The sequence below is a fragment of the Oryzias melastigma genome, linkage group LG4 (genome assembly GCF_002922805.2).
Source record: "Oryzias melastigma strain HK-1 linkage group LG4, ASM292280v2, whole genome shotgun sequence".
NCBI classification, from domain to species: domain Eukaryota; kingdom Metazoa; phylum Chordata; class Actinopteri; order Beloniformes; family Adrianichthyidae; genus Oryzias; species Oryzias melastigma.
This window is the reverse complement of record NC_050515.1, coordinates 13843554-13857804: the sequence shown is the minus strand read 5'-3', so window position 1 is coordinate 13857804 and position 14251 is coordinate 13843554. Positions and strand designations below refer to the sequence as shown.

The window sequence follows — 14251 nt, the reverse complement described above, 5'->3', positions numbered from 1 at the left end:
TGTGTCTATGCTATTATCACGAGAAACATTTTCATAATTATATAATTTATATTTGCAATAAATGTGTACAAAAATCTTCAGGAAAAAATAATGTACTGAACTGTCAATCACACGCGTTGCTATGGCAACGAGACCAGAGAGTTGCTGCCTCTCCTTTGGTGTAGCCATACTTTAACTTCCACATCGGTACCGCAGGTCCAGCATGTCCAGGTTTTCCAGATCCAGCTCCAATCTTCGGTCATCGAGACCAAAACGAGCCCCGGACAGCACGGAGAACGGTGAGTTCACGCCCGTCTCTGAGGATGAGGCTCCTTTAACCTGGATCCTATAGTCTGCAAAAATAATAACAACAAAAACAATTTTGTTTTACTTGCTTTCAATTGATATAAGTGATTAATTCACTCTAATATCCTGATCCATCCATGTTCTAGTTAGAATACTCATTTTTTTCTACTAATTCTTGATTAATACATTCCAGTACTGTATACTGCCAGCTTTGCCTAAAAACAAATATGTCCTTTAGTGTCATTAAGTGTAATTTTCTCTTTCTTTTCTAGTTTATGCATCAATCTATGTGTGGATTATGCACACAAAAAAGACTAAAAAGTCATGTTCTTAAAGATCAAATGATTGTGTCTTTTCTAGCAAATATGACCATTGAAATACCAGAGTGCAGGGACAAAAAGCCTCCGCCCGTGGAACACTCCATCATCCCAGATGAACTCCTAGTCAGCCTCACCTCCACCGTCTGCAACGGGAACAAAGAAGGGCACACTGTACACCGTCAGCGCTGCGAGGTAATGGACCCCGGTCCAGGTGACAGTATATCATGTTACAACCAACACATGGGAGTTCTGAAGTGACATGCCCCCTATAATGCGAGTCAAGCATCATGTATCTACAGACTCCTGTTTACATCATTCATTTGTATAAATGATTGTACAGGATGAATGACAGCTTGTTTTTTAGGTATAAAATATTGCAGCAAAGCTTCTCAAACTGTGAGTCGTGACGGTGGAGCTGCTTCTGTGTACAGAGCTGTGCAGTCAGACGGCCGGATGCTGTGTGGCATCATCCGCTCGGACGCAAGAAGTACAAATTCTTCCTGGAGCAGCCAACTTCTCTGACAGGAGCTGGCAGGTCAGCTAGACTTTATCAACTAATGCTGGACAATTATACAGCTTTGAATGAAACATTAGCTTAGTGTTGCTCTAATCACTATGTGTCTGTGATAGTTTACCAAGTGGATTAAAATGAGGAAAATATAAGCATTTATTTTTTGTGCAATTAACACACAGGGTGCAGGTGAATTAATATCGTTTTTTTTTCCACGTTAGGGACATCTCATTTCTGTGTGATGCTATGACCCAGAGGAAGACGACACCACTGCCACCACTGAGGGGCAAAAGTGAGATTTGTGAAACAGAGGTGAGCTGTTTCTGACTGAAAAGCCCTGAATTTTAACATGTTGGTACATTTTCTTCTGTGGGTCAAAAAAAGGAGTTCAGTGTTGGCTTCACTTAATTTACTATCTATATATGTTTTTTGGTTTAACTTTTACACTGATTTGCTGAACTTAATAGCACGAGAAAAAACCGTACAATCTTTGACTTAAAAAATCAAATCGTTTTAGGACATAAAATAACATTAGCTTTCTCTAACCTGGTTTTAATCAAACATTTTGAACAGGATTAGGTGATTGCATTATTTTGTTGCATTATAATGTAAAAACTCAAATCATTTTGGAAATGATCAAAATGAAATAAAGTACCAAAGCCACAATAACAGTGCTAAAAATGTATAAAATTATATTTCCTGTCATCTTAGGTTACATATCTGTTTCTAAAACACATTATAACTTAATTTTGTCAAGAGTAACAAACCATTTATCTGATTTTATTTACCAATGTAATTCTTTCACTTTACAGTCTTTTACACTCTTATAATAGAATATATCAAGTTATTTCAAATTCTGCATCTTCTGTTTTTCTCATAACAATAACCATGAAGTGATCACCCCTCACTTCCTTTTATTTTATTCTTTCAGAACTTGAACATCTCTGATAATTTAATCCCAGAAGAATTTCATTTTGTCAAAAACAGAGGGATTCAGTGCCTGAAGTTCTATGAGGAGTGAGTCTGCTTCATTTTTTATCCACCAGTATTCATGATGCAGCTAAACATTATATCTGCTAAAATAAAATAAAAATATGACAAGTTTGTGTTTCCCAGTCCGTTCACAGTGCAGCTGATGGATGAGGAGCGGAAGCTCCGGGTCTTTCCGTCACTGTGAGTCCAAATCTTAAAGTAGTCATCATCACAGATGCTTGATAACTTTGATCAGCATAAAAGTTGGAAGCGATAGTTTCAATCTGAAGGAAGGAAGAAGCCTGAGTGTCGGTGGGGGATTTCTAATAGAAATGTATGTGCATATTCTGCGTTCAGGAAGCCTAGCGGCAGACAAGAAGCTGTCGAGTTGATGAGAGCCATGGATGACATGCTGGAGAAAGCGGGCGTGGATCGACAGAACGAAGAGTTATCCGAGCTCTCCCAAGTAGGTCCTGCGTCTCTTCGGCTGACAGGAGTGCACGGCTGCATTTATGGAAAGTGAAAACTTAACTTGTGTTGCTCCTAAGTAAAAAAACAGAATTCAAAATGACAATAATGCAATTCACTTAGTTTTAAAAGGTAAACAAACACAAATCGACTTTTTTTTGGCTGTTGACCTTTATAAATGAGGCTTTAAAGTGCTGTCTGTTGGTAATTGCCAAATTTTTTTGACAAATTAAAATAAACTTGTTTATTTCTTGAAAATATAGTCAAAACCACTTGTTTGCTGCCCCCTACAGGTTGAATTGAAGTGTTACATTTGAATGTTGTGATTGGTCAAACCATTTAAGTTCTACTTCATGATCTGTGTATCATTTTTTTGTTTGTTTTTCAACTTAAAATAAAAAATGAAAAAATAAATCGTTTTTTTCATTTTTCATTTATGATTTTAAGTTGAAAAACGAATGATATACAGATTTACATGGATTAGTCAGCCTCCAACTTCTCTGTTTGGTAACCCTTTAATTTGACCAAAACAGTCTTGTGTTTTTGAGCTGTTTAAACAGTTTTTAATGGTTTTATTGTTGTTTACGTCTTTCACCAGTGAACCTCAATTATAGCTACCTATTTATTAAATGTTTTTGTACCTAAAAGCAAGACACCTGACATCTCTCTTCCAATCAGGTTGCTTGATCAGAAAATAACCTTCAGTGTAGTTTCACAGCTGTGTTATGGTTTGCTCCATAGATGGAAGGTCTGCTTGAGCTGGTAAAGGTTGAGCAGAACATCTACAACACCGTTTTCCATGAACTGATCAGGCAGGTGACCGTAGGCTGCGCAGAGAGAGGACAAGTGCTCGCCAAACTCAGGTTAGCGGCCTGTGCAGCTCATTTTTTATTTCAAATGTGCAAAAAAATGGATCCCATTTTTTCCTTCAAATGTTTCTGCAGACAACGCTACCAGGTGTTGCTGGATCGAATTCCACGGCGCCTAAAGGCTTTACACACCGAGACAGTCGCACAGAAGAGTTTGGACCGCCGGCTCACTGAGGAAATCCACCGCATCAAGTCCTCCCTGCAGCAGCTGAGCATGTATGTAGGTCAGGGTCAAATTCTAATCTAACACAGATTGATGAAATAAATCTAAATAACATTTGTTTTAATTCATACACAAATAGAAACGATTCATGTGCTCTAATTTTTGTGTTTTTACAGAGAAGCATCAAAAATCAAAGACCATGACACCTTGGTTTGTGAGAAGGCGGGGCTCGCTCATCATCGGCTGGCTGAAGCCCTCATACAGACACACACAGACTCAGAGTCAGTCTGCAGAGCAAAAGTTCACAGATTGTTTTTACATGAACGGGTTTCATTTCTAGTTTTGAGTCCAATGTTCTTATTTTCTCAGTGTGCTTCAGCGTTACCATGAGCTTTATGAGCTGCTCCGGACTCGCCTTGAGGCTCAGCTGCTGCAAATGACGGAGGAGAGAAACAACTGGAGCAAACTCACCTTCAGCCTTGCCCTAAAGGTGGGATAAATCTGCACTTTGTTTCTATGTGCTGATTTCAGCTCCAACTGTGTGATGCAACAAATCGGTTTGTGTTCCGTCAGTTGATCAGCGTTAAGAAGCTGCATCTGGTTGGTCAGTTGCACGTCAGTGAGCGAGGCTGGCTCCAGACAGCAGAAAGCTGCCTGCTTCATCTCTCCTCAAAGGTAAAAGTGCCGGCTCCTGTTCTCTAAAGATGTGGACCGTGTTTTTGAGGCGCCTCAGCAAGACTGTGGTTCTGGTCTGCAGGATGCAGAAGACCTTAAAGAAATCCTGGAGCTCACCGACCACTGGGAAGAGGAGCTGACTGACGTGGTTTCCCAGCTGAAGAAGACGGAGCATTCTCACTGTGTGCAGATCAGCGTAATCCAACATGGAATCACTAAATGGCTCTCCCTTATCACTGCTCAAATTAAGTATGAGAATCTAAAAAAAAAGGACACTTTAGTAGATTTATTTAGGTGAAAGGATGTTAGTTGAAATATTGCAAAATTAACAATTTAGCTTTTAACTGACATTTGATGTTGATTCCTCTTAACTGCATTTAGGTGTCCTGATCTCAAACATGAAGAAAACTCTGTGGAAGAGATTCACGCAGATTTGATGCAGTGGTCACAAGTAAGATAGTCTCCTTGTTTTATTTTTTTCATACCAATAGGTTTCTTTGTCATTTTTACCAAATTTTACACTCTGTCACTTCTCTTGTGTGTTTTATCTACTTTGTTTATCTAATTTGCTTTTTTCCCCAGACACAATCAAACAAATCTTTTATACACTGCCTTACTATTTTTGTTTTTTTGTTGTAAAATATCATTTTTTTTTATAAAAGGGGAGAATATTTTACATAGATGGAGAAAACTAGACTCAAAGAGTTCTAATTAAATAATGTTTTAAAATCCCACTCCATTCACCTTTTGACCTACTTTCAAAATTATAATTGTGGCGTTTTTATCCAAAATAATTTAGAAAAACTCTTGTTTTCTATGACATAGTTTCTGCAGAGCAGCAGGGGATCATTAGAATTTTGCCTCTGAGTTGTGGGCGGGACTGTTGGTGCACAGTAAGTCTGCCTCCTTCCAGTCATTCTTCTGTTTACACTAGGCGTGTTTGAGATCACCCAGGCAGACAGCACTGCGCAGATCGCCTGGATTGCAGTGCATGCTGGGAAGTTTTTGCTCAGACGTCACATGTTAATCATTATAAAAATTTCCAGAGAAAGGACTGGGTGTAAGGCGCCTAGGTAGCAGGAGGAAATCTGGCACTGCGCTGAATGTAAGCCACCTTGTTACTTCAAAACAATGCATTGTGGGAGATGGTGTCCTGAAAGTTATACTCTGATCAGAAGGAGCTCAATGAAGGAAATCTGTGTATTTTTCTTAACTCTGCAAGAAGTGAATCTCTGATGAAAGAATAAACAAGATTTATATTTATACAAATGATTGTAGTAATTGAAATCAGCATCACTCGTATTATTTCATTATTAGAAATTATTTTACTTGAAACAATAAATTATTTTATGCTTTGTACTGATAATTGTTTAGATTTTATTGCTAAATAGAAGACAGACATTTGCATTTATGCAACAAAAGGAACTCAAAAGTAAAATCATCTGTGGTTATGTGTTTAATTTAAAATACTAAAGGGGAGAGGCATTTTAAAAATCTACCGAATGTTAAGGACAACCCCAACTTCCTGTTCTCGTTCAGTCTCGCTGCAGCTCAGCGTTCGCCTTTATCTCAGCCGCCATCCCTCCCTCCACCTGCAGCCGCCTGGTCTCGCCGACGATCCAGTCGAGGCGGAATGTATTGTTTGCAAGAGAAACAAAGAAGAAAATAAACTTTTTTTGTTTGTTTGCTTCACTCTAAATCGGTAATGTCTTCATTCCACAGATTCTTATTCTTTTGTCTGAGTACTATCAAGGCGAGAAACCAGCTTTGTGTCAACAGACACTGGGAAATCTCAGTGTTGTCCAGGAAAAATGGCTGAATTTGAGCGTCCAGTTGTTTGAAAGGCATCCTCGTCTCTATGAAGCTCCTGAAGGTCAAGAGGCTGTGAGGAAGCTGGAGCGAGTCCTGCCTGAACTCGTCAAGCAGCTGGGGTTAAAGATCAGCGGGGACAGCGGTGAGAGGTCAAGGTGTCATGGCACCAGCACTAATATCCACACAGATGACCTTGCTTTGTTCCACCACGTGGTGACAGCTTACTAGACATCATTTTCTCTTCTTTTGCTGTTTGATTGAACCTCATTGTGGCAGATCATCTTAGTGATCTGCATGTTCTGTCTGTTCGTTCTCACTTCAGGAATCCTCAGAGTGATTTTGTCGCTTCTTGGTTTGGTTGATTCCTGGGTTTTCAGAACTTCTGCGAGTATCGCATGGTCAAAAACGGCGTTTAACTTTGACTGGCAGAAACTCAAGGAAGCTTTGCTGGACTGTCAGGGTTTGGTTGAAGAAGCTCTGTGGCATTTCTCCATGTCGCAGACAGACAACAAGGACAAAAAAAAGCCTAATGTATTGTAAGTTTATTTTTTTTTCATGCTGCAATGTCATTTACATAATTTATCTCTAAAATAGATTTTTAAACAAGTTGTTCATCTGCATTGTTTAGGAATATAATAGAAAATATAATGAAAACATAGCCATTATTTCATAAAAAAGTTAAATAATTTCCAATAGAATCTAACATATTTTAGGTTAAAAAAATCATTATTTTATCCAACTGAAAAGGTTTCTTGAGTAGCTTAAGTAGTAGTTGTCCGTATTTCTGATTAGTTTTCCTTTACTTTATAATGTGCAGAAAAACTAACAACCTTCTCATGTACTTTATTTCACATGATTGCGAGTATTTTTTATTTTTTCACATGTCCTTTTTTTGTTTTTATACTTTCTTTCGTCAAACAGCCAGGAGACAGAAAAACTCCTACTTGATATTCAAGTGTTCACCACCTGCTTGTCCAGCTTTGTAGATGATGAGATCCATAAACTCAAAGAGGAGGTGAGCACAAAGCGTTTAGAAAGAACTAGCTTTACTGGCACAGGCATGGTTGGCGTACAGAGTTTTCATGGTTATTGGTGTCCTTTCCTAACAGGTCATGTGGGTTCACATGGCTCAGATGAACTGGATGTATGATATGCTGCTCATCTTGACGCCCGACTGCATTGAAGAACCCGATCTTGGACAGGAACACCTCCACATTAAGAGAATCTCACTGCAAACTCTAGATGCAGATGCTCAGGTGCTGATGGGGAAACTGGACGTTCTTTCCACCTACATTACCAGGTACCAAAAGTTCACTCTATCTTGCACTAAAAGTGTCTAAAAGTTTCTATTTTCTGAAATTACTGAGGATTTATTTTTTTTTTTAGATCTTGTAGCTTGATTCTGGAGGAAAACAATCCTTCGGAAGCTAGGTCCGATAGTGACAAACACAAAAAGCTCCAGGTAAACCTCCTGATCCAGGATGTTTACTCAGAAACAGTGAAGGCCTGCTGCTCCCTGTAGATGTTTTGATAGAAACCAAGACCTGCTAGCATGGAAACCTGTTTCCATCCTTCTTGTAGGAAGCATGAAATAGATCTAATCTGCACCCGTTTCTCATCCAGAGCATGTCCTGCCAGGCTTGAGTTAGCAGTAAGCGGGCGTGTTTGTTGGCAGGAGTTGCTGTCATATCGATTTTTGCTGAACTGGATGTTGCATTGAATGAGCTTATTGCCCCTGTGGGTACATTCTGTTCTTTGTGGGACAGCAAACTTAAAAACTGGAGTCAAAGAATGTCATTTATGTGCTTAAAGAATGATTGATCTTTAATTAGACAGGGGAAAACTCATTGCAGATTCATTATCCGACTTTATGAAATGTATATTAATATAAAATGCTTATTTGTAATGGACTTTATCTGAAATCCTGTGATCAGAGAGAGTGTGAGGACTGGGTGGAGACGTGTAAAATAATCCTGACAGGACTCCACGATGATCCGGATGTGCATTCTGGGATCCCTGATGGCAAAGATCCCGCAGACGGCCTGGAGACTGAGGTGAGGATTCCACACAAACTGACCCCATCAGGCATATTCTTCAGATCGAAAACAACAACGTCGTATACTGACACCAGTTAAAAGATAAAAGTAACATGTTCTATGTGTGTGTGGTTTTTCTGATGGTGAAGGACATTTCAGGAGAATCTGCCACAGAAAACAACAAGAAGATGAAAGATGAGACTGAAGCTACACCTCAGAAGGTTTGCTGTAGGGATTTTGAATTAAAACGAATTTTAACAAATTAAAATTAAAATGAAGGTTTTCAGTGAATCTTCAAATCTGATGAGGCCTCTGGTCAACAAGAATTTAGTTTATTCTGTTTGCCGGTCTTTTGTAAGTCTCTTTATATAATCAATAATATTTTGTATATTGCATGTTTTTCATTATTTTAACAATAACTTTGTGGTTACTTTGTATTTCTTGATTAGCTCATTTTAAAGCATTGATTTGCTTTAAAGTTAAGCTTTTTGAGCTTTTAAAAGAAACATGTTCGTCACTCTTGACCCAACTGTACCACTCTCGATTAACCTTTTAATTATTTCTACTTTATTGTTTTAACGATATTTAATTTTCTTGTGTTGGTGCCTTTTGGCCCAGGACTCACTTGACAAAGAGATCTAATCTCAGTGGGATGTCCTGGTTAAATAAAGGTAATAAAAAACAAATCAGAAATCTTGAATTTTGCTGTTCTTGCTGTTGTCCTGCAGATGGAGCTAACGATTTGTGAAAATCCAGTGATAAATCGGATCAACTATGACAGAAACATTTCTCAGATAAAGCTTGGAAGGAACAGAGTCCATCTGACTGAGGTCCGACCTTTAAACTGTAAACTTTTTTGCTGTCTGTAGCCTTGTGGTAAACTGAAAAGTTCTTCTGCCTCTCTCAATCAGACTGATGAGCTGGTTGTGTCTCCAACAACTAAAGAAGCCCAGAGAGCGTTTAGTGATCTGACCTCTTTGGGAATACTGCAGAGAGAACTACAGTACAGTATATTTTAGCCTTAATGTACACCATTTTTGCACATGTTTTCTACTGTTTTCTGAGTCAAATTGTTAAAACACCATATTAGTGGAATTCTCTGGGATTTTTAAACAATTTCTCTGGAATGTAAAGTGAATTTCTCCCGTCTTGTCAGTGATTCTGAGATGCGAGTGAGGAGCGCTGAGCAGCGAGCCCTGAGTGCTGAAGAGGCTCTCCAGGCAGCGCTGGAGAAGATACAAGACCTGGAGAGACGGCTGCAGGGTCGTCCCGCTCTGGAGCTTCAACCTACTGAAGGCAAATTCTAAATACCCTGTGATTTACACAAAAGTAACGAATAAAACCCTGACATGCTGTTTTCATGTGTGTTTCAGAGAAAAGTAAGATGACACCTACTCCATCACCAACTGCATTAACACCGACTGCACAAAAGAAAATCACTAAAGCCAAACAGGAGAGCTCCAAAAAAAGGACAAAGAAACAGTGATCTTGTTTTTTCTGCTTTAAATATATTTATTTTTCCTTTATTGCGTTTCACCAGAATGGAAACCTTATCTTACACTATCTTTCATTAAATTGTGTGAATGTTTAGATCATTACATAAATTTTAATAAATTATAAGTGTTTGCAAATCATCTTTGACACACTTTCTTTTTGTGAATATGAAAAATATTGAAGCTTAATAGAAAAAGCAGTCAAGCAGAGTAAAGTGATTGTACAAATGGTCTATTGCATTAAATAAAACATGATTTTGAATGTATGAGGGATAAAATTAATCTATTTTGTACTTTTTTACTTCCTTTTTATGATAGGAAAATGTCCAGTTCAATTAAAATACTAAAAATATTCAATGAATCGCCATTTAAACTGAAAAATTCATTATTTCCTAAACACATTACTGTTATTAAAAAAAAAGCTGTAACTTCCAAATTGTTATAATCTTGATCAAAAAATATATTTAAAAAAATGTATAATTTGTTAACTATTGTGGTGCTTTTTTTAACCAGAAGATTGGTTATCTAGAATCAAACATGTTCGTCAAGAGTCTTTCACATCATTGGTGAGTCTGTAGCTGCATCCTCTGCTGTCGTATCTCCGTCTTCTTCCACAGTTGGAGGAGGAGGAGGAGGTGGGAGTGATGAAAGGTCAGAGTTGATGTTGAAAATATCTGGATTGAGAGGAAGGACAAATGCTGGGTGGAGGAGACGAAGGGAGGCTCTGAAACCGTCCCAGGCAGCTGCGTCTCCCTCTGCTGCTTTGGTCTGTGGAGCATAAAGAAAGCTCAGAAACATGTGACCTTCACAAACCCTGAGGAAAAATGCAAAATGAAAGGAAATTTCAAAATAAAATGACTCATGACATTAATGGGAAAATTTGGCATCTAAAGTTGAGAAACTAAAGAAAAATAACCTTACTACCAGAGCAAACTACTGTTTAATTAAGGAATGACTCAATATCTTAGTGTACAATGAAGAGGAAACCCACTTTGTAGAGTATTCTGATTTCTCAAACATCATGTAAACTGGAAATCTGGTTTTCATAACCAGGTTTACGATGAGAGATTTGGTTTCTGAAGAACATTTCCTTTAAGAAAACCAACTTTTGTCAACATTACACTAGCACGGGGGTCTACAACCTGTGGCTCTTTTACCCCTCCATTCACTCTTTTAGTAAGAAAAAATGAAAAAAATTCTAAAAGTTAAAAAATAACTATAAAGTAAGAAGTTAGAAAGTAGTAAAGGGGAAAAATGTAAATTTATTCAAACTTTAACTCATTTAAAAAAAGGTTGAAGGACAGTACGTATCACAAGTCGAACTACATTTTTTTCACATTTATGTGCGCCCTGTCCTGTACTACAAAAAAATCAATGAATGCCAATAAGCTTAACTAGCATTAGGACACTCTGGATTATTAAGCGAATTTTCTATTTTTAAAAAAATTAGGTAACTTTAAGTGTGTTTGAAAAATATGACAGGGGTCACTTAATTAGCTCGGTTTGTTGGATCTACATTTCTGGCAGAGATGCACCAACAACAGTGAAGTTAAGTATTTTTATTAAAGCACTGCTGACATTATACTTGCTACTACTACTTTTGCTGCAATTAGATGATCATCTGTGACAGGGAGTCTTTTATTTTGAAAGGAACTTCTGTCAAAGTAAAAAAAATATATATTTTCTTTTAATTTTTGCGCTTTAATTATACAAACTGGTAGCATAAATACAAACCAGTGTCTTTTTTTTAAAGAGTGAAGGAAGACTGTGGCTCCTACTGGGTTGTGTTCAGTGAGAAATCAAGTCTAATGGCTCTTTCAGAGTGGAAGGTTGTAGACCTCTGCTCTAGCATAACACACTACAAAAACATGCCTTCTAGAAATAGGTCAGAAATCCTCACCACATCGACAGATTTTCTTTAAATAAGCATCTGTCAATGGAGTAAGAAAAATGGTCTTACCAATAATTTCTTCATTTGGGAAATAATGTAATCACTAAGACATATTTTCTCAAAATCCATCCATCCATCTTCTTGGCCACTTCTTCCCTTTCGGGGTCGCGGGGGTGCCGGAGCCTATCCCGGCTACTGAAGGGCGAAGGCAGGGTACACCCTGGACAGGTCGCCAGTCTGTCGCAGGGCCTCAATCACACACCCATTCACTCTCACATTCACACCTGGGGGCAATTTAGAGTCACCAATCAACCTATGAAGCATGTTTTTGGACAGCGGGAGGAAGCAGGAGTCCCCGGTGAAAACCCACGCATGCACAGGGAGAACATGCAAACTCCACAGAGAAAGGTCCCAGCCGGGATTCTAACCGGAGCCTTCTCGCTGTGAGGCAAGAGCGCTAACCACTGTGCCACCGTGCAGCCCTATTTTCTCAAAATGAGATTTTTTTTTTTTTTTTTCATTGAAAAACTTCCTTGATAAGAATATTTTTCTTGCAGGTCATTTTTTTCCAAATCAAAGCTTTTTACTTTCTCAGTATTGTATTTTTGCAGTGCAAAAACTGCAAAATTCAACTTCTGAAACAGGAAAACTTGGATGAATGGATGAATGATTTCCATTTAAGGTAATGGAGTGTAAGAGTCTGTCTGTAGTTTGTCCTTTTAAATGAAATTGCACACCGGTTAGCTCGTTCAGAAAAGTCTATTTCGAAGAGCACAACAATAAGCACAAAACGTGCTGACATGGTAAAGAGACAGAAACTGAGCAGCAGATACGCTGTTTGGCTCACAGCTAAGACCCATTTTGACAAATACAAGCATATATTTTATACGATTGCAAATTTAATGCATAAAATTGCTCAGGAACTGAAACTACTTTCACTTGGAATAAAAATTCAGGGACAACTTTAACAGTTTCACTCTGTTCTTTCTATTTTATTAGAACAAATAAAAAAGGCTAGAATTTGGCAGAACTGTTTGCATCCCACTCTTCAAAAAAAGCAGTTGTGTGTTATTGGAACCCATTACAGGAACTCACTCTGATTTGCTGCTGTCTTTTTGCTTCTGCCTCTGTAGCGAGAGTTTGCTGTAACTCCACAGGAAGAAAAAGTTCATCTCTGTTACAAAAGCAGAGATCACCCGATCAGGTCAACAAAAAGAGAACCAGCTCTAGTCATATCTATCACAAGTAATTCCTTTAGTAGCTTTAGTCTCACATGTCAGCTCTCTCCATCCTGATGCCCCAACGACAGGCAACAGAGTCGACTCCTGCTTTTATCTTCTCCCCGATCCTCCGCCGGTGCAGCAGGATGTGGCTGAAAGAGTGTTGGGCCAGAACGTCTCTGACTGCTGCCTGCACTACGCTCTGCAGCACAGAGGTCAGACTGGACAGAGCCGCGCTGCAGAGAGCCACATTCTCGATTTGGTAGTAGCAGACCACACTCAGCTCTGGACGGGCCAAGTCCTTTGTCACCACCTTAATTAATGACAAAATGCAAGTTTACTCGGCTTTACTACTGATATCAATATATTTCAGAGACTATAGTTGTACTATGACTCTTGTTTGTACTGCACCGTATGAAGAGGAACCTTCAACATTCGGAGTCGGATGTCAACTTTGTGACACACATCAAGAAATGGGAGGTAAAAAAGCAGCCCTGGAAAGAAAAAGAAAAATACTTCAGCATTACTTTTTCCTAACAGATACATTCATTTACTACGAAAATGTTCTTAGATCACTCTTAAAAAGTACTGGAAACTCAATTTTCATTTTTTGCTGACCTGGCCCTTTGGGTTTCCCTTGCAGTCGGTGACCGAGTCTGAAGATCACAGCTCTCTCGTGCTCCCTCACAACCTGCAGATCGACAGAAGACCATCTAAGAGAGAGAAATAGCTAAAATCTTCTGTTAGATTTAAAAGAAGCTGTCTAACACACTCTTAAAATGTCAGGTTTTGGTGTTTACATCACATCCATGACATGGACCACACACTGAGCTCAAGATATCAAAACTCTTATTATAACAAACGTTTCTCTCATATGTTGTTTGAAATATTCTGAATATTTTGTTTGTCTGTGCAGTGTTTCACGGTCTTACTTTGACACAGAACCAGATGGAAAAAGGGAAGAAGAGGAGAACCAAAGCCAAAGCAAAGACCATCAGCAGCCACTCGAATACTCCAAGGTTTTTGTTCTTCAGACCTGCAGAAAACTACAACATTTACAGCATTCATTCTCACAACAATTATTGCTTTTCTCTTTTTACAATTCCTTAAAAAGCTTATACTCACCATCTTCCTGCTCTGCTGCTTCCAGCAGCGCCAGGCTCTCCTCCTTTTCTCGGACACTATCAATGTCCACCACAGTGGATTTCAGCTTGACCTCTTTCTCCTGCTCTGTCTTCAGTTGGTTCGCCTCTGGTTTATCCTCAGGCAGCCTCTCTTTGCCCTCAGACGGGGCTTTTCTCTGCTTTCGCCCTTTAGGCTCCCTTTGATGGGCTCCCCTTTCCCTTTCTTTTCTGGGCATCACTCTTGGATGGTGATTTTCCTGAACATTTGAGGCTTTTTCCATCCCCACTGCGGGCAGCTCATGAATGGCAGCTACTTTTATTACAAGGAGCAATAGTATAATGTTATTTTTGATCTTTTTATTTGTAATGGCCTTCCCATTTGCCACCCTCCCAAAGTCCTCTGCCCCCCTCC

General features: G+C 38.9%; 2 protein-coding genes and 1 long non-coding RNA gene across 4 annotated transcripts; 1 reads left to right on the top strand and 2 right to left on the bottom strand.

Annotated features, from left to right (window-relative positions):
• The first annotated feature begins 103 nt into the window (after positions 1 to 103).
• axdnd1 (axonemal dynein light chain domain containing 1) lies at positions 104 to 9745 on the top strand. Of its 2 annotated transcripts, XM_036211553.1 has the most exons (26): positions 104 to 278; positions 646 to 797; positions 1037 to 1140; positions 1338 to 1428; positions 2048 to 2133; positions 2233 to 2289; positions 2446 to 2554; positions 3298 to 3419; positions 3501 to 3641; positions 3765 to 3869; positions 3958 to 4078; positions 4162 to 4263; positions 4346 to 4512; positions 4645 to 4714; positions 5986 to 6049; positions 6128 to 6217; positions 6398 to 6611; positions 6997 to 7090; positions 7185 to 7375; positions 7462 to 7537; positions 8010 to 8129; positions 8261 to 8332; positions 8840 to 8941; positions 9023 to 9114; positions 9268 to 9407; positions 9485 to 9745. In XM_036211553.1, the coding sequence occupies exons 1-26, from the start codon at positions 203 to 205 to the stop codon at positions 9595 to 9597; spliced, it is 2871 nt and encodes a 956-aa protein (XP_036067446.1). In that variant the 5' UTR covers positions 104 to 202; the 3' UTR covers positions 9598 to 9745. The 2 variants fall into 2 exon arrangements, with proteins under 2 accessions (XP_036067446.1, XP_024134766.1); XM_024278998.2 differs by having other exon boundaries at positions 5986 to 6217.
• Positions 3481 to 4154, bottom strand: LOC118598669. Its single transcript, XR_004947759.1, has 3 exons — positions 3974 to 4154; positions 3795 to 3875; positions 3481 to 3633 (listed from the first exon to the last, which is right to left on the bottom strand). It is a non-coding gene; the product is annotated as an uncharacterized LOC118598669 (long non-coding RNA).
• Positions 9746 to 12563: 2818 nt separating the features above from the next.
• Positions 12564 to 14075, bottom strand: nphs2 (NPHS2 stomatin family member, podocin). The gene is made up of 6 exons (XM_024279023.2): positions 13841 to 14075; positions 13648 to 13751; positions 13334 to 13406; positions 13127 to 13209; positions 12769 to 13028; positions 12564 to 12669 (listed from the first exon to the last, which is right to left on the bottom strand). The coding sequence occupies exons 1-6, from the start codon at positions 14073 to 14075 to the stop codon at positions 12564 to 12566; spliced, it is 861 nt and encodes a 286-aa protein (XP_024134791.2).
• Positions 14076 to 14251: the final 176 nt, after the last annotated feature.

Excerpts from the sequence above, each read along its gene's own strand:
- axdnd1 (XM_024278998.2), top strand. The coding sequence starts at position 203 with ATGTCCAGGTTTTCCAGATCCAGCTCCAATCTTCGGTCATCGAGACCA. Across the intron at positions 4,715-5,985 it reads ATTTGATGCAGTGGTCACAA|ATTCTTATTCTTTTGTCTGA; the intron begins GTAAGATAGTCT and ends TTCATTCCACAG. Across the intron at positions 7,091-7,184 it reads TCCATAAACTCAAAGAGGAG|GTCATGTGGGTTCACATGGC; the intron begins GTGAGCACAAAG and ends CTTTCCTAACAG.
- nphs2 (XM_024279023.2), bottom strand. The coding sequence starts at position 14,075 with ATGCCCAGAAAAGAAAGGGAAAGGGGAGCCCATCAAAGGGAGCCTAAA. Across the intron at positions 13,407-13,647 it reads CCATCTGGTTCTGTGTCAAA|GTTGTGAGGGAGCACGAGAG; the intron begins GTAAGACCGTGA and ends GTCGATCTGCAG. Across the intron at positions 12,670-12,768 it reads AGGATGGAGAGAGCTGACAT|AGATGAACTTTTTCTTCCTG; the intron begins GTGAGACTAAAG and ends CTTTTGTAACAG.